The 25,967-nt window shown below is 43.3% G+C and overlaps 1 gene segment (V, D, J or C); it reads left to right on the forward strand.

The window, feature by feature from the left end:
- Positions 1-977: 977 nt before the first annotated feature.
- LOC125753693 (immunoglobulin lambda variable 3-1-like) lies at positions 978-1,893 on the forward strand. The segment is given in 2 exon segments: positions 978-1,134; positions 1,457-1,893. Coding segments are annotated over 2 exon segments (468 nt in total).
- The last annotated feature ends 24,074 nt before the right edge of the window (positions 1,894-25,967 follow it).

Consider the following 25,967-nt stretch of genomic DNA (forward strand, 5'->3'; position numbering starts at 1 on the left):
TCCTGTGTCCCCAGGTCCAAGCTCCAAACCACATGCATGACCACCCACCATCCAAACTGCAGAGGGGCCCTGCATTCTCCTCCTCTCAATGAGCCTGCTCATATTTTCATGAGTAATCTGATCCGAACCTGCATGATCTTGAGGTTGAAAGGGACTACTTAGAGAAAAGCAATTCCTCCCATGGAGCCAAAAGTCCATGGATCAGGGAATCAGCATGTGAGCAGTGGGTTCAGAATCTTCACCTGGAGGAAGGTCTTCCTGCACCTGCAGCTTCAATGTGGAGCGGCCACCAGGGAGCAGCAGAGATCACCTGCCAAAGACGCCTGCACATGGACTGTCTAGGCACCAGGGGTTCTGACAGGACAGAGGGTTCATCACCACCACCTGAGATATAAAGGAAAAGCTACACTCTTTCTACACTGTCACCTTCATCATCAGCATAAAATTCTGCGTCAGTGTCCCTTAGATCTGTATCTTCAGGAATTTGCCACTGTCTCTGCACAGGTCTGGGACGTTATGCCTCTCCAGCCCAGCCCATTCCTGCTAAAACCCAGTCACTGTCTAACCTTGCTCAGGACTGCATCTCTCCCAGGAACTGAGTGCTGGGATCTACTGGGGATACTGAGCCACAGAATCAATGACCTGCCCTAGTGGCTCTCCCTGGGACATCACGTACAGCATCTCAATAGGTCCTTCAAAAGTCAGTGTGTGCTTAGTACATGAAGAATTTTCTTCAAGTTTGGTCACAAGGAGGGTTCTAGGTGAAATGTGCACTGATCTAAGGCTCTTATGATTACCCAGGAGCAAGATTTGGATAAAAATCTGAGGAGGAGATTTCACAACCACATAGAGGATGAGCAGATGAAGCCTAATCCCCTGGGCTGATGTTAGGTCTGCAGAGACACCACTACCTTTCCCTGTCCCCTGTGGCTGAGCCTTCTCTGAAACCACAAAGCTCCTCAGCAGTAGCCTCTGAGCCCCAGATGATTTGCATAACCTGCAGGTGCCTCCAGTAAGGGGATAAGAGAGGCCTGGGAAGGCATGTGCCCAGCCTAGGGCCTCAGGGAGCAAATCAGGGCACCTCCACCATGGCCTGGACTCCTCTCCTCCTCGGATTCCTGGCTCACTGCACAGGTGCGGAGCCCAGGCTCATGCCACCCACACCCCCAGAACTGTCCCAAGCCTGGTCCTGACAGCTCAGCAGCAGCCACTGTCTGTTGAGGTCAGGATGCTCATGATCCTGCTCCAAGATGAGGGACTGGAGGGTGAAATCCCCCAATCTGCTCACTGACTCCATCGGCCAGCCAGGCGTAGGGGTCCCAGGGACTGAGACTGATGGGAGCCAGCTCCCTGGGTGCCCAGAGTAGCCTGAAACCCCAATCCAGCTGAGGTAGGTGGGGCTTCCTAAAGATGAAACCTCAGTTTGAAAGCCCACCTCTCATTTTCTCTCTTGCAGGTTCTGTGGCCTCCTATGTGTTGACTCAGCTGCCTTCAGTGTCAGTGAACCTGGGAAAGACAGCCAGCATCACCTGTGAGGGAAATAACATAGGAGATAAATATGCTTATTGGTACCAGCAGAAGCCTGGCCAGGCCCCTGTGCTGATTATTTATGAGGATAGCAAGCGGCCTTCAGGGATCCCTGAGCGATTCTCTGGCTCCAACTCGGGGAACACGGCCACCCTGACCATCAGCGGGGCCAGGGCCGAGGATGAGGCTGACTATTACTGTCAGGTGTGGGACAACAGTGCTAAGGCTCACAGTGACATAGGCAGATGGGGCAGTGAGACACAAACCCCGTCCCCATCTTGTTGCCCTCTCCTCCACCCCCAGGGCTTGTCACAGAGCATGAGCAGGTCTGACCCAGGCTACAACAACTGAGGTCCCAGGCTGCTCCCTCCTCACATCCCTGCAGGCAGGCTTTGCATGACATGGATCGGCAGAGGATATGGACACGTTTATTATAACTATATTTAATCTGTGGCTGGAGCACATGATTTACTTGATATATAAGAGCACATGTAAAATATACTTTTACGAGCAAATCTTTTAAAACTTCCTTGAATGGGATCCCTGGGTGGCGCAGCGGTTTGGCGCCTGCCTTTGGCCCAGGGCGCGATCCTGGAGACCCGGGATCGAATCCCACGTCGGGCTCCCGGTGCATGGAGCCTGCTTCTGCCTCGGCCTGTGTCTCTGCCTCTCTCTCTCTCTCTCTCTCTCTCTCTGTGACTATCATGAATAAATAAATAAAATCTTTAAAAAAAAAAATAAAAATAAAAAAAAAATAAAACTTCCTTGAATGATAATCATATGTTTTGAGATTTAAAATACAGAGATGAAATTGATAGCAGATTAGATCTTGCAAATGAAGAGATTAGTCACTTTGATGTCACAGCAATATGAATCAAATTGAATCACAGAGCTAAATAGCTGGAATAATTGAATAAAGACTCAGTGCAGGAAGGACAGCTTCATTCCCCCTAAAGATGGGTCATCAGAGCAACTGAGGCAGAGGAGGTGTGGGCAGGTAGTGATTGAAAATATATCTGAAGGAAAAAGAACCAGCAAGTTTTCAAATTTGGAGAAACCAATGAACCAATATATCCAAGAAGCTTGGAGAGACAGCACAGTGCACACGTCGTCATGAAATTGCTACAAACGAGTGATGCAGACATTCTCACAGCCAGAGAGGAGAGTCGTGTTCCCTACAGAGGAACCAGCATCATGGTGGGGCACATTTCTTATCACAAGCCACATAAGCAAGAAAAGAGTGAAGCAGTATCTTCAAAATACTAAAGAAAATACCAGTCCACCTTGATGTCTACCCAGTGAAATGTCCTTGAAAATTGAAAGCAAAATAAAGAATTTTCTGTTGCAAACTTCACACAACTGACTACCCGCAGACCCTCATTACAAGGATGAGCTGAAGTTGGAAGGACAGGTTGATAGACATATAATGAATCCATGTAAAGTTATAAAAAGCATCAGATATTGTAAGCATGTGGATAAATATAAAAGCATTAGTTTGAAAAAAAAAAAAGCATTAGTTTGGCCGATGTGTCCAAAATAGAGCCAATTGCTCACATCAGAAATGATAACAAGGGAAAAAAAAGAAATGATAACAAGGTGTTGTGATTTACAATGAACATAAAAATAAAACATATGACAATAAGAGCAAAGATGATGGGGGAGAGAAGACGGAGTTATGATGTGCTTATCCTACATATGAATCGGATTCATGTCACAGTTAAGTACTTTGATCAGTTAGGAGGTGAGGACTCAAATCCTAAAGAAACCATTAAGATAAAACCTCTTTGCAACAAAGAGTTCCAGGGAAACCTGGGTGGCTCAGTGGTTGAGGATCTGCTTTCGATAAGGGCATGATCCCGGAGTTCTGGTATTGAGTCTCACATCAGGCTCCGTGCATGAAGCCTGCTTCTCCCTCTGCCTGTGTCTCTCCCTCTCTAAATAAAATAAAATAAAATAAAATAAAATAAAATAAAATAAAATAAAATAAAATAAAATAAAATAAAATAAATACTCCAGCTAATGAGGTCCATCAGATAGTGTCCCCCAGAGAATTCAGATCCAATAGAACAAGTATCTCATATCTATCCATATGTGTGTGTATATGTGATACACAGGGAGAGAGAGAGAGATCAGGAGAAAGAGAGAGACTTACCTTGATAAATGGCTCACGCTGTCATAGGGTGACAGGCCTGGAAGCTGCAGGGCAGGACAGAAAGCTGGAGATTCCGGTAAAAACCATGATGCAATCTTTGGTCCAAATTTAGTCTGAATGATGGAACACATTAGCAGGTGAAGAAAATTAAAGGATCCCACTGAAACTCCTAGAAATGAAATCTGCATGTCTCAGATCATAGATACCAGAGTTGAGATGAGGAGCTAACACGACAATATGAAGAACACATGAAGGAACCTGAAGACACAGCACAGACACTGCAAAGTGAAGGAAAAAAACACTCTAAAGAGCGAACAGAGCATCAGTAGGCCTGGGCCACTTCGGGCAATGTAAGAACATGCGACTGTGTCCCCAGAGGAGAGGCAGGAAGATTGAGAAGTATTTAATGAAATGTTGCTCAGAATTATGCGCAGTTTCATCAAAACCTAAGACCCACAGATACAGAAAGTTCAATGCCTCAAGCACAAGATACATAGTTTTTAAAAACCGAACCCAACACTAGTCCCTATCAAATTCTTTTTTTTCAAATAAAGTAATTTTTATTGGTGTTCAATTTACCAACATACAGAATAACACCCAGTGCTCATCCCGACAAATATCCCCCTCAGTGCCTGTCACCCACTCACCCCCACCCCCCGCCCTCCTCCCCTTCCACCACCCCCAGTTCGTTTCCCAGAGTTAGGAGTCTTTATGTTCTGTCTCCCTTTCTGATATTTCAACACACATTTCTTCTCCCTTCCCCTATATTCCCTTTCACTATTATTTATATTCCCCAAATGAATGAGAACATACACTGTTTGTCCTTCTCCGATTGACTTACTTCACTCAGCATAACACCCTCAGTTCCATCCACTTTGAAGCAAATGGTGGGTATTTGTCGTTTCGAATCGCTGAGTAATATTCCATTGTATACATAAACCACATCTTCTTTATCTATCCAACTTTCGATGGACACCGAGGCTCCTTCCACAGTTTCGCTATTGTGGACATTGCTGCTATAAACATCCGGATGCAGGTGTCCCAGCATTTCATTGCATCTGAATCTTTGGGGTAAATCCCCAACAGTGCAATTGCTGGGTCGTAGGGCAGGTTTATTTTTAACTCTTTGAGGAACCTCCACACAGTTTTCCAGAGTGGTTGCACCAGTTCGCATTCCCACCAACAGTGTAAGAGGGTTCCGTTTTCTGCGCATCCTCTCCAACATTTGTGGTTTCCTGCCTTGTTAATTTTCCCCATTCTCACTGGTGTGAGGTGGTATCTCATTGTGGTTTTGATTTGTATTTCCCTGATGGCAAGTGATGCAGAGCATTTTCTCATGTGCATGTTGACCATGTCTATGTCTTCCTCTGTGAGATTTCTGTTCATGTCTTTTGCCCATTTCATGATTGGATTGTTTGTTTCTTTGGTGTTGAGTTTAAGAAGTTCTTTATAGATCTTGGAAACTATCCCTTTATCTGATACGTCATTTGCAAATATCTTCTCCCATTCTGTTGGTTGTCTTTTAGCTTTGTTGACTGTATCCTTTGCTGTGCAAAAGCTTCTTATCCTGATGAAGTCCCAATAGTTCGTTATTGCTATCTTTTCTTTTGCCTTCGTGGATGTATCTTGCAAGAAGTTACTGTGGCCGAGTTCAAAAAGGGTGTTGCCTGTGTTCTCCTCCAGGATTTTGATGGAATCTTGTCTCACATTTAGATCTTTCATCCATTTTGAATTTATCTTTGTGTATGGTGCAAGAGAGTGGCCTAGTTTCATTCTTCTGCATGTGGATGTCCAATTTTCCCAGCACCATTTAATGAAGACACTGTCTTTCTTCCAGTGGATAGTCTTTCCTCGTTTATCGAATATTAGTTGGCCATAAAGTTCAGGGTCCACTTCAGGGTTCTCTATTCTGTTCCATTGATCTATGTGTCTGTTTTTGTGCCAGTACCACACTATCTTGATGACCACAGCTTTGTAGTACAACCTGAAATCTGGCATTGTGATGCCCCCAGATATGGTTTTCTTTTTTAAAATTCCCCTGGCTGTACGGGGTCTTTTCTGATTCCACACAAATCTTAAAAGAATTTGCTCTAACTCTCTGAAGCAAGTCCATGGTATTTTGATAGGGATTGCATTAAACGTGTAAATTGCCCTGGGTAACATTGACATTTTCACAATATTAATTCTGCCAATCCATGAGCATGGAATATTTTTCCATCTCTTTGTGTCTTCCTCAATTTCTTTCAGAAGTGTTCTATAGTTTTTAGGATATAGATCCTTTACCTCTTTGGTGAGGTTTATTCCTAGGTATCTTATGCTTTTGGGTGCAATTGTAAATGGGATTGACTCCTTAATTTCTCTTTCTTCAGCCTCATTGTTAGTGTTAGAAATACCATTGATTTCTGGGCACTGATTTTGTATCCTGCCACGCTATCAAATTGCTGTATGAGTTCTAGCAATCTTGGGGTGGAGGCTTTTGGGTTTTCTATGTAGAGTAACATGTCATCAGCGAAGAGGGAGAGTTTGACTTCTTTGCCAATTTGAATGCCTTTAATGTCTTTTTGTTGCCTGATTTCTGAGGCTAGGACTTCCAATATTATGTTGAATAGCAGTGGTGAGAGTGGACATCCCTGTCTTGTTCCTGATTTTAGGGGAAAGGCTCCCAGTGCTTCCCCATTGAGAATGAAATTTGCTGTGGGCTTTTTGTAGGTGGCTTTGAAGATGTCAAGGAAAGTTCCCTCTATCCCTACACTCTGAAGAGTTTTGATCAGGAACGGATGCTGTATTTTGTCAAATGCTTTCTCTGCGTCTAATCAGAGGATCATATGGTTCTTGTTTTTCTCTTGCTGATATGTTGAATCACATTGATTGTTTTATGAGTATTGAACCAGCCTTGTGTCCCGGGGATCAATCCTACTTGGTCGTGGTGAATAATTTTCTTAATGTGCTGTTGGATCCTATTGGCTAGTATCTTCTTGAGAATTTTGGATCCATGTTCATCAGGGATATTGGTCTGTAATTCTCCTTTTTGGTGGGGTCTTTGTCTGGATTTGGAATTAGGGTGATGCTGGCCTCATAGAACGAATTTGGAAGTACTCCATCTCTTTCTATCTTTCCAAACAGCTTTAGTAGAATAAGTATGATTTCTTCTTTAAACATTTGATAGAATTCCCCTGGGAAGCCATCTGGCCCTGGACTCTTGTGTCTTGGGAGGTTTTTGATGACTGCTTCAATTTCCTCCCTGGTTATTGGCCTATTCAGGTTTTCTATTTCTTTCTGTTCCAGTTTTGGTAGTTTGTGATTTTCCAGGAATGCGTCCATTTTTTCTAGATTGCCTAATTTATTGGCGTATAGCTGTTCATAATATGTTTTTTAAAATCGTTTGTATTTCCTTGGTGTTGGTAGTGATCTCTCCTTTCTCATTCATGATTTTATTAATTTGAGTCTCCTCTCCTCTTTATTTTTTTTCTCTTCTTTTTAATAAGGTTGGCTAATGGTTTGTCTATCTTATTGATTCTTTCATTGAACCAACTCCTGGTTCTGTTGATCTGTTCCACAGTTCTTCTGGTCTCGATTTGGTTGAGTTCTGCTCGAATTTTAATTAATTCTCTTCTTCTGCTGGGCGTGGGGTCAATCTGCTGTTTTTTCTTAGCTCCTTTATGTGTAAGGTTAGCTTTTGTATTTGAGTTCTTTCCAGTTTTTGAATGGATGCTTGTATTGCGATGTATTTCCCCCTTAGGACTGCTTTTACTGCATCCCAAAGATTTTGAACGGTTGTATCTTCATTCTCATTAGTTTCCATGAATCTTTTTAATTCTTCCTTAATTTCCTGGTTGACCCTTTCATCTTTTAGCAGGATGGTCCTTAACTCCACGTGTTTGAGGTCCTTCCAAACTTCTTGTTGTGATTTAGTTCTAATTTCAAGGCATTATGGTCTGAGAATATGCAGAGGACGATCCCAATCTTTTGGTATCGGTTCAGACCCGATTTGTGATCGAGTATGTGATCTATTCTGGAGAAAGTTCCATGTGCACTTGAGAAGAATGTGTATTCGGTTGAGTTTGGATGTAAAGTTCTGTAGATATCTGTGAAATGCATCTGGTCCAGTGTATCATTTAAAGCTCTCGTATCTTTGGAGATGTTGTGCTTAGAAGACCTATCGAAGGTAGAAAGAGCTAGATTGAAGTCACCAAGTGTAAGTGTATTATTATCTAAGTATTTCTTCACTTTGGTTATTAATTGGTTTAAATATTTGGCAGCTCCCACATTCGGGGCATATATATTGAGGATTGTTAAGTCCTCTTGTTGGTTAGATCCTTTAAGTATGAGATAGTATCCCTCTTCATCTCTCACTACAGTCTTCGGGGTAAATTTTAGTTTATCTGATATAAGGATGGCTACCCCTGCTTTCTTTTGAGGACCATTTGAATGGTAAATAGTTCTCCAACCTTTTATTTTCAGATTGTAGGTGTCCTTCTGTCTAAAATGAGTCTCTTGTAGACAGCAAATAGATGGGTCCTGCTTTTTTATCCAGTCTGGAACCCTGCGCCTTTTGATGGGGTCATTAAGCCTGTTCACGTTCAGAGTTACTATTGACAGATATGAGTTTAGTGTCACCATGATATCTATTGAGTCCTTGTTTTTGTGGATTGTTCCACTGAACTTCTTCTTAAAGAGGAAATTTAAGAGTTCCCCTTAAAATTTCTTGCAGAGCTGGTTTGGAGGTCACATATTCTTTCAGTTCCTGCCTGTCTTGGAAGCTCTTTATCTCTCCTTCCATTTTGAATGAGAGCCTTGCTGGATAAAGTATTCTTGATTGCATGTTCTTCTCATTTAGGACCCTGAATATATCCTGCCAGCCCTTTCTGGCCTGCCAGGTCTCTGTGGAGAGTTCTGCTGTTTCCCTAATACTCCTCCCCATAAAATTCAGGGATTTCTTGTCTCTTGCTGCTTTAAGGATCTTCTCTTTATCTTTGGAATTTGCAAGCTTCACTATTAGATGTCGAGGTGTTGAACGGTTTTTATTGATTTTAGGGGGGGGATCTCTCTACTTCTTCGATCTGAATGCCTGTTTTCCTTCCTAGATTAGGAAAGTTTTTAGCTATGATTTGTTCAAATACATATTCTGGCCCTCTGTCCCTTTCGGCACCCTCAGGAACCCCAGTTAAACGTAGGTTTTTTTTCCTCAGGCTGTCATTAATTTCCCTTATACTGTCTTCACGGTCTTTTTATTGTCTGTCTGTTTTTTTCCTCAGTTTCCCTCTTTGCCATCAACTTGTCTTCTATGTCACTTGTTCTTCCACCTCGTTAACCCTCGTCGTTAGGACTTCTAGTTTGGATTGCATCTCATTCAATTGATTTTTAATTTCTGCCTGATTGGATCTAAATTCTGCAGTCATGAAGTCTCTTGTGTCCTTTATGCTTTTTTCTAGAGCCACCAGTAGCTGTATAATAGTGCTTCTGTATTGGCTTTCTGACATTGAATTGTAATCCAGATTTTGTAACTCTGTGGGAGAGAGGACTGTTTCTGATTCTTTCTTTTGAGGTGAGGTTTTCCTTCTAGTCATTTTGCTCAGTGCAGAGTGGCCAAAAACAAGTTGTATTGGGAAAAGGAGAGAAAGAGAGAGAGAGAAGGAAAGAAAAGAGAAAAAGAAAAAAGAAAAAAGGAAGAAAAAAGGAAAAAAGAAGAAAAAGAGAAAGAAAAAGAAAGAAAGGGGAAGAAAAGGGTGGGGGAAGCAATCAGAAATCAAAAAAAAAAAAAAAAAAAAAGAAAAGAAAAGAAAGGAAAACCCAGGGGAGTATCATCTGTTTGTATACTTTAAGTCCCTTGACTTTCCCTGGAACTTCTCCTTCTATCTGGTCTCCTGGGGGAGGAGCCTGTTGTGCTGATTTTCAGGTGTTAGCACTTGGGGGAGCTGCTCTGCCCCTTGCCTGTTGCAGGGCTCAGTGGGGGTTGTTTACCCCGTGAAGCCCCAAGAGGAACAACCCCATTGGTGGGGCCAGCTCTGGAAACCTGGATTCAGCTCCCGCAGTAATTACAGAGCTCTCTGTCTGCAGGGCCTGGAGGCTCCGGGGCTGGGCCGCTGATCTGCTCAGCTCGGGGCAGGAGTGTCCTTGCTGTCCTGCGCCCTCCCGGCCTCTGCCTGTCCCGGGGGAGGCCGGATCCTGGGCTGTGTCCTGGCGCCCTGTGCTCCGGGGCCTGTGCTGTTGGATTCGCGGTCCCGCCCCGCAGCCCTCTCCGCGGAGCCGCCGTCCGAGCTCCTCCGAGCCGCTCCGGGTCCCACCCGAGCCCCTCCGAGCTGCTCCGTGTCCCGCCATGCGGGCTGCAGCTCTTAGGGAGCTCGGCGCACTCTCCTGGGCGTGCAGTTGTCTGTTAGTGTCCCAGGGAACCTGAGGGCATCCCCGCCCTCCTGGGGTCCTGCTCCACCTCCCTGCGGGCGCCTTTCCACCCGGGAAGGTTTGTGCAGCTCCTGCTTCTCCGGGACGGGGCTCTCCTGTCCTGGGGACACTCGCCCCAGCCTTAGCCCGGCTCCTCGTGGGGCCCCTCCCCCTTGGATGCCTTTTGTTTCTTTATTTCTTTTCCCCCCGTCTTCCTACCTTGATAGAAGCACGAACTCTTCTCACTGTAGCATTCCAGCTGTTCTCTCTTTAAATCTCACGCCGAATTCTTAGATTTTCAGGATAATTTGAAGGTTATCTGGGTAATTTGGTGGGGACAGGTGATTTGGGGACCCTACTCTTCAGCCATCTTGCCCCTCCCTCGCATTAAAATATTCTTAACCAATTTGAAATATTATTACCAATAAATGACCCCAAATAAATCAATGGGTAAAATAACGATGGGAGAAGACATTCAGTAATAGTAACGTATGTTATGAAGATGGGGATCCGAGGGACAGGCTGACCCTGAGTGGGGGGAGGTTGGCGGAGGCCTCTCTGAGAGGTGACACTGGGGCTGCTGTCTGGTTGGGAGGAAGAATTAGGTACTAGGACACGGGTTTGGGGACAGGTGATCAGTCTCCCTGGGGAGATTCCTGCTGGTGTCAGGGCGAAGGACTGTGACAATAAAAGGTGCCTCTCAGAACATGAGAGACTCCTAAGTCTGGGAAATGAACTAAGGGTGGTGGAAGGGAAGGTGGGTGGGGGGGTGGGGGTGACTGGGTGGCAGGCACTGAAGTGGACACTTGATGGGATGAGCACTGGGTGTTACTGTATATGTTGGCAAATTGAACACCAATAAAAGATAAATTTATAAAAAAAGAAAAAAATAAGGTGTCTCTGATTCAGAACTCTTTCCCTTTGTAGGTAATATTTTATTTTACTTTTTTAGTTGTTAGATTTTATTTATTATTTACTTATTTAATTTTGAGAGAGAGCGAGAGTGTGAGCGAGAACACAGAGGGGAGATGGAGAGGGAGAAGCAGACGCTCTGCTGAGAGGGGGCCCAACAGGGAGTTCAACCCCAGAATCCTGAGATCATGACCTGAGCAAAGAGTAGACACTTAACTGTCTGAGCCACCCTGAGATACCCAAGGTAATATTTTCTTGTAAATTAAAACTTGGGGGCTGCAGTGATGTGTTGTCAGAATTCATTCTACTGATTGTTTCTAGTTTTGGTGAATCCCAAGAATGAATCTTGTGTGAACCTGGAACAAATAAAGGGGAATCAACTGCCTTTTTGTAGCTGACAGTCACCATGACTGATCTGCTGGGTCAACTGGCTGACATAGGACAGAGGTCACATGGCATGTCTGTACCTCCATCCTCTATCAGCTTCTGTCTCCTGGGCCAGGTGTGCGTGTTCTGCAAGACAGATTCCTGTGACACATCCTTGAATATGATATATTTGTGTATGTGCTTAAATATGAATTATACTCAATATATGTCCGTAGATAGATTTGTCTCTGCTGTCTATGCTTGTAGATGGATGTGTGTGTTTATACATACACACAAACAAACATATATAAATATTTTTAGGGTTTCAGAACTTTAAACTGAGTCCCAGAGTTGTTCTTCAGGTGATCTTTCATTGGGAAGAAACCACCAGCTCCACTTTATGACCAATGATGAGCGAATGTTGTTCCTACAATGAATAGTGGGGTAAATGACTAATCAGAATCATTGACAGAGATCATTGGTGTGAGATGCTCCTAAGCAAAGAAGCTTCAGCTCCAGGTCTGAGTCTTTCTGGAAGTTAGGAGGTAGATATGAAGGTGAGTGGTCAGGACATCCCTGGACCTACCCAGCACAGATGAGTCAGCTCCCGGGGAACACTGGTGGACAGTGAGGATGCTGGCATTTCCCAAGGGGAGCATTTGCAAGGACTCCCGTCACTGCTGTGGGTTTTGCTGTGTGAGTCTGACTCTCAGGACATGGTCCCTACAGCCTGTAGAGATAGGATGGATCATCTATACTCTCTTCTGAGGATTTCACTGGGGACCCCTGCTGACCCCCAGGCCTGGCGTCCCTGGGAGGCTCCCCCTGGGCAGCCCCACCCTCTGTCCTACTGCTCCTGAATAACCTCTGCTGCCCCCCACTGGTGGAGGAGGACTCAGCCCAGGAGCTGCCTTCCTGCAGGTAACCTCACAGCACCTGTCACCTGAGAAATGTGAGGAGGAGGATTCCTACCTCAGAGGCAGCTGTACCCCCCTAACCTGCCCTGCCTCCACACTCAGGACAGTGACAGGAACATGGAAGGAGGGTAGGTGACATTCATGTACCATGTCCCAGTGTTGGACTGACCTGGCCTGGCCCATTGTTACATTTATTTTTTTTATTTTTATTTTTTACTGTTTTTAATTGAAGTTCAATTTGCCAACATATAGCATAACACCCAGTGCTCATCCCGCCAAGTGCCCCCCTCATTGCCCATCACCCAGTTACCCCAATCCCCCTCACTTCTCCTTCCACTAACACTTGTTCATTTCCCAGTTAGGTGTCTCTCGTGTTTTGTCACCCTCACTGATATTTTCACTCATTTTCTCTCCTTTCCCTTTATTCCCTTTCACAAATTTTTATTTTTATTTATTTTTAATTTTTATTTATTTATGATAGTCACAGAAAAAAATATCAGGAACAAGACAGGGGTGTCCACTCTCACCACTGTTATTCAACATAGTACCTGAAGTCCTAGCCTCTTGTTCATTTCCCAGAGTTAGGAGTCTTTCATGTTCTGTCTCCCTTTCTGATATACCCACTCATTTTTTCTCCTTTCCTCTTTATTCCCTTTCACTATTTTTTATAATAAATTTACTTTTTATTGGTGTTCAATTTGCCAACATATAGAATAACACCCAGTGCTCATCTCGTCAAGTGCCCCCCTCAGTGCCCGTCACCCATTCACCCCCACCCGCCGCCCTCCTCCCCTTCCACCACCCCTAGTTCGTTTCCCAGAGTTAGGAGTCTTTATGTTCTGTCTCCCTTTCTGTTATTTCCCACACATTTCTTCTCCCTTCCCTTATATTCCATTTCACTATTATTTACATTCCCCAAATGAATGAGAACATATAATGTTTGTCCTTCTCTGATTGACTTATTTCACTCAGCATAATACCCTCCAGTTCCATCCACATTAAAGTAAATGGTGGGTATTTGTCGTTTCTAATGGCTGAGGAATATTCCATTGTATACATAGACCACATCTTCTTTATCCATTCATCTTTCGATGGACACTGAGCCTCCTTCCACAGTTTGGATATTGTGGACGTTGCTGCTATAAACATCGGGGTGCAGGTTCCCGGCATTTCGCTGCATCTGTATCTTTGGGATAAATCCCCAGCAGTGCAATTGCTGGGTCGTAGGGCAGATCTATTTTTAACTCTTTGAGGAACCTCCACACAGTTTTCCAGAGTGGCTGCACCAGTTCACATTCCCACCAAGAGTGCAGGAGGGTTCCCTTTTCTCCACATCCTCTCCAACATTTGTGGTTCCTGCCTTGTTTATTTTCCCCATTCTCATTGGTGTGAGGTGGTATAGAAGAACCACTGACTTCTGGGCATTGATTTTGTATCCTGTCACACTGCCGAATTGATGTATGAGTCTAGCAATCCTGGGGTGGAATCTTTTGGGTTTTCTATGTACAGTATCATGTCATCTGCAAAGAGGGAGAGTGTGACTTCTTCTTTGCCAATTTGAATGCCTTTTATTTCTTTTTGTTGCCTGATGGCTGAGGCTAGGACTTCAGGTACTATGTTGAATAACAGTGGTGAGAGTGGACATCCCTGTCTTGTTCCTGATAATTAAGCTCCCAGTGTTTCCCCATTGAGAATGATATTTGCTTTGGGCTTTTCATAGATGGCTTTTAAGATGTTGAGTAACGTTCCTTCTACCCCTACACTCAGAAGAGTTTTAATCAGGAATGGATTCTGTATTTTCTATTTCTCTGCATCTAATGAGAGGATCATATGGTTCTTGGTTTTTCTCTTGCTGATATGATGAATCACATTGATTGTTTTACGAGTGTTGAACCAACCTTGTGTCCCAGGGATCAATCCTACTTGGTCATGGTGAATAATTTTCTTAATGTGTTGTTGGATCCTATTGGCTAGTATCTTGTTGAGAATTTTTGCATCCGTTTTCATCAGGGATATTGGCCTGTAATTCTCCTTTTTGCTGGGGTCTTTGTCTGGTTTTGGAATTAAGGTGATGCTGGCCTCATAGAACGAATTTGGAAGTACTCCATCTCTTTCTATCTTTCCAAACAGCTTTAGTAGAATAGGTATGGTTTCTTCTTTAAACATTTGATAGAATTCCCCAGGGAAGCCATCTGGCCCTGGACTTTTGTGTCTTGGGAGGTTTTTTGATGACTGCTTCAATTTCCTCCCTGGTTATTAGCCTGTCCAGGTTTTCTATTTCTTCCATTTCCAGTTTTGGTAGTTTTTGGTTTTCCAAAAATGTGTCCATTTCTTCTAGATTGCCTAATTTATTGGTGTATAGCTGCTCATAATAAGTTTTTAAGATCATTTGTATCTCGTTGGTGTTGGTAGTGATCTCTCCTTTCTCATTCATGATTTTATTAATTTGAGTCTTTTCTCTCTTCTTTTTAATAAGGCTGGCTAATGGTTTATCTATCTTTTTAATTCTTTCAAAGAACAAACGCCTGGTTTTGTTGATCTGTTCCACAGTTCTTCTGGTCTCGATTTTATTGAGTTCTGCTGGAATCTTTATTAACTCTCTTCTGCTGGGTGTAGGATCTATTTGCTGCTTTTTCTCCAGCTCCTTTAGGTGCAAGTTACGTTTTGTATTTGAGTTCTTTCCACTTTTTGAATGGATGCTTGTATTGTGATGTATTTCCCCCTTAGGACTGCTTTTGTTGTATCCCAAAGATTTTGAATGGTTGTATCTTCATTCTCATTAGTTTCCATGAATCTTTTTAATTCTTCCTTAATTTCCTGGTTGACCCTTTCATCTTTTAGCAGGATGGCCCTTAACCTCCACATGTTCGAAATCCTTCCAAACTTCTTCTTCTTATGATTTAGTTTTAGTTTCAAAGCATTATGGTCTGAAAATTTGCAGGGGATGATCCCAGTCTTTTGGTATCGGTTCAGACCTGATTTGTGACCCAGTATGTGGTCTATTCTGGAGAAAGTTCCATGTGCACTTGAGAAGAATATGTATTCAGTGGCGTTTGGATGTAAAGTTCTGTAAATATCTGTGAAATCCATCTGGTCAGTGTATCATTTAAAGCTCTCTTTTCTTTGGAGATGTTGTGCTTAGAATACCTGTTGATTTTAGAAAGTGCTACATCGACAGCGCCAAGTGTAAGTGTATTGTTATCTAAGTATGTCTTAACTTTGGTTATTCTTGGTGGCTCCCACATTCACGACTTAAATATTCATGATTGTTAGGTTGTCTGGTTGGATAGATCCTTTAAGTATGATATAGTGTCCCTCTTCATCTCTTACTACAGTCTTTGGGATAAGCTTTAATTTATCTGATATAAGAATGGCTAGCCCTGCTTTCTTTTGAGGATCATTTGAATGGTACATGCTTCTCCACCCTTTTATTTTCAGGCTGTAGGTGTCCTTAGGTCTAAAATGAGTGTCTTGTAAACAGCAAATACATGGAACTTACTTTTTTATCCAGTCTGAAACCCTGCGCCTTTTGATGGGGTCATTAAGCTCATTCACGTTTAGAGTTACTATCGAAAGATATGAATTTAGTGTCATCATGCTACCTATTCAGTTCCTGTTTTGTGGATTGTTTCCTTGGAATTATTCTTTCTTTTACAGGGTCCTCTTTAATATTTCTTGGAGAGCCGGTTTGGTGGTCACATATTCTTTCAGTTTCTGCCTGTCTTGGAACCTCTTTATCTCTCCTTCTATTCTGAATGAGAGACTTGCTGGATAAAGTATTCTTGACTTCAGGTTCTTCCCACTTAGGATGCTGAATATATCTTGCCAGACATTTCTGGCCTGCCAGGTCTCCTTGGAGAGTTCTGCTGTTATTCTATTGCTTATCCCCATAAAGGTTATGGATTTCTTGTCTCTTCCTGCTTTAAGAATCTTCTCTTTATGTTTGGAATTTGCAAGTTTCCCTATTGAATGTCAAGGTGTTGAGTGGTTTTTATTGATTTTAGGGGGGGGCGATCTCTCTATTTCCTGGATCTGAATGCCTGTTTCCCTTCCTAGATTAGGAAAGTTTTCAGCTATGATTTGTTCAAATACATATTCTGGACCTCTGTCCCTTTCTGCACCCTCGGGAACCCCAGTTAAACATAGATTTTTCCTTCTGAGGGTGTCATTTATTTCCCTAACCTATACTCATGATCGTTTAATAGTTTGTCTCTTTTTTCCTCAGCTTCCCTCTTTGCCATCAACTTGTATTCTATGTCATTCACTTATTCTTCTACCTCATTAACCCTCATCTTTAGGACCTACAGTTTGGATTGCATTTCATTTAATTGATTTTTAATTTCTGCCTGATTAGATCTAAATTCTGCAGTCATGAAGTCCCTTGAATCCTTTATGCTTTTTTGTAGTGCTACCAGTAGCTTTGTAATTGTGCTCTGAATTGGCTTTCTGACATTGAATTGTAATTCAAATTTTGTAACTCTGTGGGAGAGAGTACTGTTTCTGGTTCTTTCTTTTGAGGTGAGTTTTTCCTTCTAGTCATTTTGCTCAGTACATTGTGGCCAAAAACAAGTTGTACTAGAAAAAGGAGGAAAAAATGGGGGGGGAAGGGGGGACAAACAGAAAACAAAAAACAAGGGGAAGTATCCTCTGATTCTATATACTGTAAATTCCGCCATTCACCTGGAACTTTCCAGTGCTGCTTGATCAATAACTTGCTTTTCCCCTGTCTTTCTAGCTTGTCTTCTGGCGGAGGGGCCTGCTCTGCTGATTCTTAAGTGTGAGCACCTGGGGGAGCTACCCAGCCCCCTGCCAGGTGCATGGCTCAGTGGGAGCTGTTTATCCTGTGAGGCCCATGCTCCCTGGTGGCCCTGCTCAGTCCCAGGTACAAGGTGACACCTGGAGGAACAAAAGCAATGGTGGCGGCCAGCTCCCCAGCCCTGGAGTCAGCTCCTGCAGTAACTACCGCAGCTCCCAGTCCGCAGGGGCCGGGATACTCTGGGGCGGGGCCCCGGCGGCAGGTGTTCTTGCTTGCTGTCCTGGACACTCCCGCCCCGCCTTTCCCAGGGGGAGGCTGGATCCTGGGCTGTGTCCCCGGCGCTCTGGGCTCTCCGGCCTGCCTGCTGGAATCGCGCTCCTGGTCGCACAGCCCCCTCCGTGGAGCCTGTGCCCAAGCCCCTCCGCGCTGCTCCCGGGCCGCGGGGCACACTGCAGCCCTTTAGGGAGCTCGGCCGCTGGGTTTGGGGCTCTCCCTGGGGGCAGGGTCTCTGTTAGTGCCCCCGGGAGCCTGAGGGCATCCCCACCCTCCTGGGTTCCTGCTCTAACTCCCTGCGAGTGCCTTTCCATCCGGGAAGTTTGGTGCAGCTCCTGCTCTTTAGGGCGAGGCTCTCCTGACCTCGGGGTGCTCACTCTGGCCTTAGCCTGGCTCCTCGGGGGCCCCTCCCCCTTGGATGCTTTTTTATTTCTTTTTTTTCCCGTCTTCCTACCTTGATAGAAGTGCAAATTCTCACTGTAGCATTCCATCTCTCTTTAAATCTGAGGCCAAATTAGTAGGTTTTCAGGATGATTTGAAAGTTATCTAGGTAAGTTGGTGGGGACAGGTGACTTGGGGACCGTACTCTCCTGCCTTCTTGCCCCCCTCGATCCCATGTGTTGTTTCTTATTTCCATGTATTTCTTTCTCTTTATAATGTAACTGAGCATTGTCAAGTGACTCCATTTCTTCTCAATATTTAGGCTCATTGGCTCTAACTGCTTCTGACCTCATCACCTCCCCCCTGTCATGTCTGCTTGCAGGTGATGGTACAGCGGGTCACCTAAAGAGGAAGAACCTGAGAGCATATCTCTGTGTGCTCTGGTTTTGTGCCGTCATTTTCATGCTTATTACTCTTAGCTCTACTGTAAATTCCAACATAGGAACAAATTAGATTTGCTTCAGACACTAAGTTACCTTGAAACAGATTTGAATAAGCAAGACTGTTAGTATTTATCCCAGTCAGTGGCCTTTGGGTTTCTTTCTTTCATTTTGTAGATTCACTTCATTCTGGAATCACTTCCTCCTGGGCATTGTTATTTCTTATATTATGGGTCAGCTGATGATCACCTTTGTCACTTTGTATATCTGATAAAATTTTATTTATTTTTCGTTTTTGAATGATGTATTCCATGAGTCAGGAATGAAGTTCTTTTGTCTTTTTTCAATATTTAAAACATGCTGATCCACCATCTCTGTCTGCATTTCTGCTCCTAAGAACTCTGATAGAATCCTTCTGTCTGTTCATCTGAACATAGTGTATCTTTCCCCTCTGGTTCCTTTTAATCCTGGTTCTTTTCATCTGCCTTAAAGAATTTGATAGGGGAGGAGAGGCAAGATGGTGGAAGAGTAGGGTCCCCAAATCACCTGTCCCCACCAAATTACCTAGATAACCTTCAAATTATCCTGAAAATCTACGAATTCAGCCTGAGATTTAAAGAGAGACCAGCTGGAATGCTACAGTGAGAAAAGTTCGCACTTCTATCAAGGTAGAAAGACGGGGAAAAAGAAATAAAGAAACAAAAGGCCTCCAAGGGGGAGGGGCCCCACGAGGAGCCAGGCTGAGGCTGGGGCGAGTGTCCCCAGGAGAGGAGAGCCCCATCCCCGAGAAGCAGGAGCTGCACCAATCTTCCCGGGCGGAAAAGCGCCCGCAGGGAGTTGGAGCAAGACCCCAGGAGGGCGGGGATGCCCTCGGGCTCCCTGGGACACTAACAGACACCTGCGTGTGCAGGACGGTGCACCATACCCCGCGGCCGAGCTCCCTAAGGGCTGAAGTGGGCACAGGGGGACCCAGAGCACCTCGAGGGGCTCGGGCAGCGGCTCCATGGAGACGGCTGCGGGTTGGGAGCCCGAATCCAACAGCGCAGACCGGGAGCACAGGGCGCTGTGACACAGCCCAGGATCCGGCCTCCCTCCGGACAGGCAGAGGCCGGGAGGGCCCAGGACAGCAAGGACGCTCCTGCCCGGAGCTGAGCAAATCAGCGGCCACGCCCCCGGAGCCTCCAGGCCCTGCAAGAGAGTAGTTCCTGCGGGGGCTGAATCAAGGTTTCCAGAGCTGCAGCTGCCACTGGCGTTGTTCCTCCTGTGGCCTCACGGGGTAAACAACCCCCACTGAGCCCTGCACCAGGCAGAGGGCAGAGCAGCTCCGCCAAGTGCTAACACCTGAAAATCAGCACAACAGGCCCCTCCCCCAGAAGACCAGCTAGAAGGACAAGTTCCAGTGGAAGTCAAGAGACTTAAAGTATACAGAATCAGAAGATACTCCCCCGGGTATTTTTTTTTAATTTCTGATTGCTTCCCCCACCCTTTTTCCCCTTTCTTTCTTTTTCTTTCTCTTTTTCTTCTCTTTTTTCCTTTTTTCTTCCTTTTTTCTTTTTTCTTTTTCTCTTTTCTTTCCTTCTCTCTCTCTCTTTCTCTCCTTTTCCCAATACAACCTGTTTTTGGCCACTCTGCACTGAGCAAAATGACTAGAAGGAAAACCTCACCACAAAAGAAAGAATCAGAAACAGCCCTCGCTCCCACCGAGTTACAAAATCTGGATCACAATTCAATGTCAGAAAGCCAATTCAGAAGCACTATTATACAGCAACTGGGGGCTCTAGAAAAAAGCATAAAGGAATCAAGAGACTTCATGACTGCAGAATTTAGATCCAATCAGGCAGAAATTAAAAATCAATTGAATGAGATGCAATCCAAACTAGAAGTCCTAACGACGAGGGTTAACGAGGTGGAAGAACGAGTGACATAGAAGACAAGTTGACGGCAAAGAGGGAAACTGAGGAAAAAACGGACAGACAATTAGAAGACCATGAAGACAGATTAAGGGAAATAAATGACAGCCTGAGGAAAAAAAACCTACATTTAATTGGTGTTCCCGAGGGCGCCAAAAGGGACAGAGGGCCAGAATATGTATTTGAACAAATCATAGCTAAAAACTTTCCTAATCTAGGAAGGGAAACAGGCATTCAGTTCGAAGAAGTAGAGAGATTCCCCCCTAAAATCAATAAAAACAATTCAACACCTCGATATCTAATAGTGAAGCTTGCAAATACCAAAGATAAAGAGAAGATCCTTAAAGCAGCAAGAGACAAGAAATCCCTGAATTTTATGGGGAGGAGTATTAGGGTAACAGCAGAACTCTCCACAGAGACCTGGCAGGCCAGAAAGGGCTGGCAGGATATATTCAGGGTCCTAAATGAGAAGAACATACAATCAAGAATACTTTATCCAGCAAGGCTCTCATTCAAAATGGAAGGAGAGATAAAGAGCTTCCAAGACAGGCAGGAACTGAAAGAATATGTGACCTCCAAACCAGCTCTGCAAGAAATTTTAAGGGGGACTCTTAAAATTCCTCTTTAAGAAGAAGTTCAGTGGAACAATCCACAAAAACAAGGACTTAATAGATATCATGGTGACACTAAACTCATATCTGTCAATAGTAACTCTTAATGTGAACGGGCTTAATGACCCCATCAAAAGGCGCAGGGTTCCAGACTGGATAAAAAAGCAGGACCCATCTATTTGCTGTCTACAAGAGACTCATTTTAGACAGAAGGACACCTACAATCTGAAAATAAAAGGTTGGAGAACTATTTACCATTCAAATGGTCCTCAAAAGAAAGCAGGGGTAGCCATCCTTATATCAGATAAACTAAAATTTACCCCGAAGACTGTAGTGAGAGATGAAGAGGGATACTATCTCATACTTAAAGGATCTATCCAACAAGAGGACTTAACAATCCTCAATATATATGCCCCGAATGTGGGAGCTGCCAAATATTTAAACCAATTAATAACCAAAGTGAAGAAATACTTAGATAATAATACACTTACACTTGGTGACTTCAATCTAGCTCTTTCTACCCTCGATAGGTCTTCTAAGCACAACATCTCCAAAGAAACGAGAGCTTTAAATGATACACTGGACCAGATGCATTTCACAGATATCTACAGAACTTTACATCCAAACTCAACTGTATACCCATTCTTCTCAAGTGCAGATGGAACTTTCTCCAAATAGACCACATACTACGTCACAAATCAGGTCTGAACTGAAACCAAATGATTGGTATCGTCCCCTGCATATTCTCAGACCATAATGCCTGAAATAAGAACTAAATCACAACAAGAAATTTGGAAGTACCTCAAACACGTGGAGCAGAACCATCCTGCTAAAGGATGAAAGGGTCAACCAGGAAATTAAGGAAGAATTAAAAAGATTCATGGAAACTAATGAGAATAAAGATACAACCGTTCAAAATCTTTGGGATGCAGTCCTAAGGGGGAAATACATCGAAATACAAGCATCCATACAAAAACTGGAAAGAACTCAAATACAAAAGCTAACCTTACACATAAAGGAGCTAGAAAAAAATAGCAGATGGACCCTACACCCAGCAGAAGTAGAGAGTTAATTAAAATTCGAGCAGAACTCAACGAAATCGAGACCAGAAGAACTGTGGAACAGATCAACAGAACCAGGAGTTGGTTCTTTGAAAGAATTAATAAGATAGATAAAACATTAGCCAACCTTATTAAAAAGAAGAGAGAGAAGACTCAAATTAATAAAATCATGAATGAGAAAGGAGACATCACTGCCAACACCAAGGAAATACAAACGATTTTAGAAACATATTATGAACAGCTATACACCAATACATTAGGCAATCTAGAAGAAATGGACGCATTCTTGGAAAGCCACAAAATACCAAAGCTGGGACAGGAAGAAATAGAAAACTTGAACAGGCAAATAACCAGGGAGGAAATTGAAGCAGTCATCAAAAACCTCCCAAGACACAAGATTCCAGGGCCAGAAGGCTCCCCAGGGGAATTCTATCAAACGTTTAAAGAAGAAATCATACCTATTCTCCTAAAGCTGTTTGGAAAGATAGAAAGAGATGGAGTACTTCCAAATTCATTCTATGAGGCCAGCATCACCTTAATTCCAAAACCAGACAAAGACCCCAACAAAAGGAGAATTACAGACCAATATCCCTGATGAACATGGATGCAAAAATTCTCAACAAGATACTAGCCAATAGGATCCAACAATATATTAAGAAAATTATTCACCATGACCAAGTAGGATTTATCCCCGGGACACAAGGCTGGTTCAACACTTGTAAAACAATCAACGTGTTTCATCATATCAGCAAGAGAAAAACCAAGAACCATATGATCCTCTCATTAGATGCAGAGAAGCATTTGACAAATACAGCATCTGTTCCTGATCAAAACTCTTCAGAGTGTAGGGATAGAGGGAACATTCCTCAACATCTTAAAAGCCATCTACGTGGCCATTGCTGCTATAAACATCGGGGTGCAGGTGTCCCGGCGTTTCACTGCATCTGTATCTTTGGGGTAAATCCCCAGCAGTGCAATTGCTGGGTCGTAGGGCAGGTATATTTTTAACTGTTTGAGGAACCTCCACACAGTTTTCCAGAGTGGCTGCACCAGTTCACATTCCCACCAACAGTGTATGAGGGTTCCCTTTTCTCCACATCCTCTCCAACATTTGTTGTTTCCTGCCTTGTTAATTTTCCCCATTCTCACTGGTGTGAGGTGGTATCTCATTGTGGTTTTGATTTGTATTTCCCTGATGGCAAGTGATGCAGAGCATTTTCTCATGTGCATGTTGGCCATGTCTATGTCTTCCTCTGTGAGATTTCTGTTCATGTCTTTTGCCCATTTCATGATTGGATTGTTTGTTTCTTTGGTGTTGAGTTTAATAAGTTCTTTATAGATCTTGGAAACTAGCCCTTTATCTGATATGTCATTTGCAAATATCTTCTCCCATTCTGTAGGTTGTCTTTGAGTTTTGTTGACTGTATCCTTTGCTGTGCAAAAGCTTCTTATCTTGATGAAGTCCCAATAGTTCATTTTTGCTTTTGTTTCTTTTGCCTTCGTGGATGTATCTTGCAAGAAGTTACTATGGCCGAGTTCAAAAAGGGTGTTGCCTGTGTTCTTCTCTAGGATTTTGATGGAATCTTGTCTCACATTTAGATCTTTCATCCATTTTGAGTTTATCTTTGTGTATGGTGAAAGAGAGTGGTCTAGTTTCATTCTTCTGCATGTGGATGTCCAATTTTCCCAGCACCATTTATTGAAGAGACTGTCTTTCTTCCAATGGATAGTCTTTCCTCCTTTATCGAATATTAGTTGCCCATAAAGTTCAGGGTCCACTTCTGGATTCTCTATTCTGTTCCACTGATCTATGTGTCTGTTTTTGTGCCAGTACCACACTGTCTTGATGAGCACAGCTTTGTAGTACAACCTGAAATCTGGCATTGTGATGCCCCCAGATATGGTTTTCTTTTTTAAAATTCCCCTGGCTATTCGGGATCTTTTCTGATTCCACACAAATCTTAAAATAATTTGTTCTAACTCTCTGAAGAAAGTCCATGGTATTTTGATAGGGATTGCGTAACCGTGTATATTGCCCTGGGTAACATTGACATTTTCACAATCTGTGGAAGGAGCCTCGGTGTCCAACGAAAGATGAATGGATAAAGAAGATGTGGTTTATGTATACAATGGAATATTACTCAGCTATTAGAAATGACAAATACCCACCATTTGCTTCAACGTGGATGGAACTGGAGGGTATTATGCTGAGTGAAGTAAGCCAGTCGGAGAAGGACAAACATTATATGTTCTCATTCCTTTGGGGAATATAAATAATAGTGTAAGGGAATATAAGGGAAGGGGGAAGAAATGTGTGGGAAATATCAGAAAGGGAGACAGAACGTAAAGACTGCTAACTCTGGGAAACAAACTAGGGGTGTTGGAAGGGGAGGAGGGCGGGGGGTGGGAGTGAATGGGTGACAGGCACTGGGGGTTATTCTGTATGTTAGTAAATTGAACACCAATAAAAAAAAAAAATAAATAAATAAATAAATAAATAAATAAATAAAAAAGAAAAAAAAAGCCATCTACGAAAAGCCCACAGCAAATATCATTCTCAATGGGGAAGCACTTGGAGCCTTTCCCCTAAGATCAGGAACAAGACAGGGATGTCCACTCTCACCACTGCTATTCATCATAGTACTGGAAGTCCTAGCCTCAGCAATCAGGCAACAAAAAGACATTAAAGGCATTCAAATTGGCAAAGAAGAAGTCAAACTCTCCCTCTTCGCTAATGACATGTTACTCTACATAGAAAACCCAAAAGCCTCCACCCCAAGATTGCTAGAACTCATACAGCAATTTGGTAGCGTGGCAGGATACAAAATCAATGGCCAGAAATCAATGGCATTTCTAACACTAACAATGAGGCTGAAGAAAGAGAAATTAAGGAGTCAATCCCATTTACAATTGCACCCAAAAGCATAAGATACCTAGGAATAAACCTCACCAAAGAGGTAAAGGTCTATATCCTAAAAACTATAGAACACTTCTGAAAGAAATTGAGGAAGACACAAAGAGATGGAAAAATATTCCATGCTCATGGATTGGCAGAATTAATATTGTGAAAATGTCAATGTTACCCAGGGCAATTTACACGTTTAATGGAATCCCTATCAAAATACCATGGACTTGCTTCAGAGAGTTAGAACAAATTCTTTTAAGATTTGTGTGGAATCAGAAAAGACCCCGAATAACCAGGGGAATTTTAAAAAAGAAAACCATATCTGGGGGCATCACAATGCCAGATTTCAGGTTGTACTACAAAGCTGTGGTCATCAAGATAGTGTGGTACTGGCACAAAAACAGACACATAGATCAATGGAACAGAATAGAGAACCCTGAAGTGGACCCTGAACTTTATGGCCAACTAATATTCGATAAACGAGGAAAGACTATCCACTGGAAGAAAGACAGTGTCTTCATTAAATGGTGCTGGGAAAATTGGACATCCACATGCAGAAGAATGAAACTAGGCCACTCTCTTGCACCATACCCAAAGATAAATTCAAAATGGATGAAAGATCTAAATGTGAGACAAGATTCCATCAAAATCCTGGAGGAGAACACAGGCAACACCCTTTTTGAACTCGGCCACAGTAACTTCTTGCAAGATACATCCACGAAGGCAAAAGAAAAGATAGCAATAACGAACTATTGGGACTTCATCAGGATAAGAAGCTTTTGCACAGCAAAGGATACAGTCAACAAAGCTAAAAGACAACCAACAGAATGGGAGAAGATATTTGCAAATGACGTATCAGATAAAGGGCTAGTGTCCAAGATCTATAAAGAACTTCTTAAACTCAACACCAAAGAAAAAAACGATCCTATCATGAAATGGGCAAAAGACATGAACAGAAATCTCACAGAGTAAGATGTAGACATGGCCAACATGCACATGAGAAAATGCTCTGCATCACTTGCCATCAGGGAAATACAAATCAAAACCATAATGGGATTCCACCTGACACCAGTGAGAATGGGGAAAATTAACAAGGCAGGAAACCACAAATGCTGGAGAGGATGCGGAGAAAAGGGAACCCTCTTACACTGTTGGTGGGAATGCGAACTGGTGCAGCCACTCTGGAAAACTGTGTGGAGGTTCCTCAAAGAGTTAAAAATAGACCTGCCCTACAACCCAGCAATTGCACTGTTGGGGATTTACCCCAAAGATTCCGATGCAATGAAACACTGGAACACCTGCACCCGGATGTTTATAGCAGAAGTGTCCACAATCGTGAAACTGTGGAAGGAGCCTCGGTGTCCATCGAAAGTTGAAT

Source organism: Canis lupus, chromosome 26, assembly GCF_003254725.2.
Source record: "Canis lupus dingo isolate Sandy chromosome 26, ASM325472v2, whole genome shotgun sequence".
NCBI classification, from domain to species: Eukaryota; Metazoa; Chordata; class Mammalia; order Carnivora; family Canidae; genus Canis; species Canis lupus.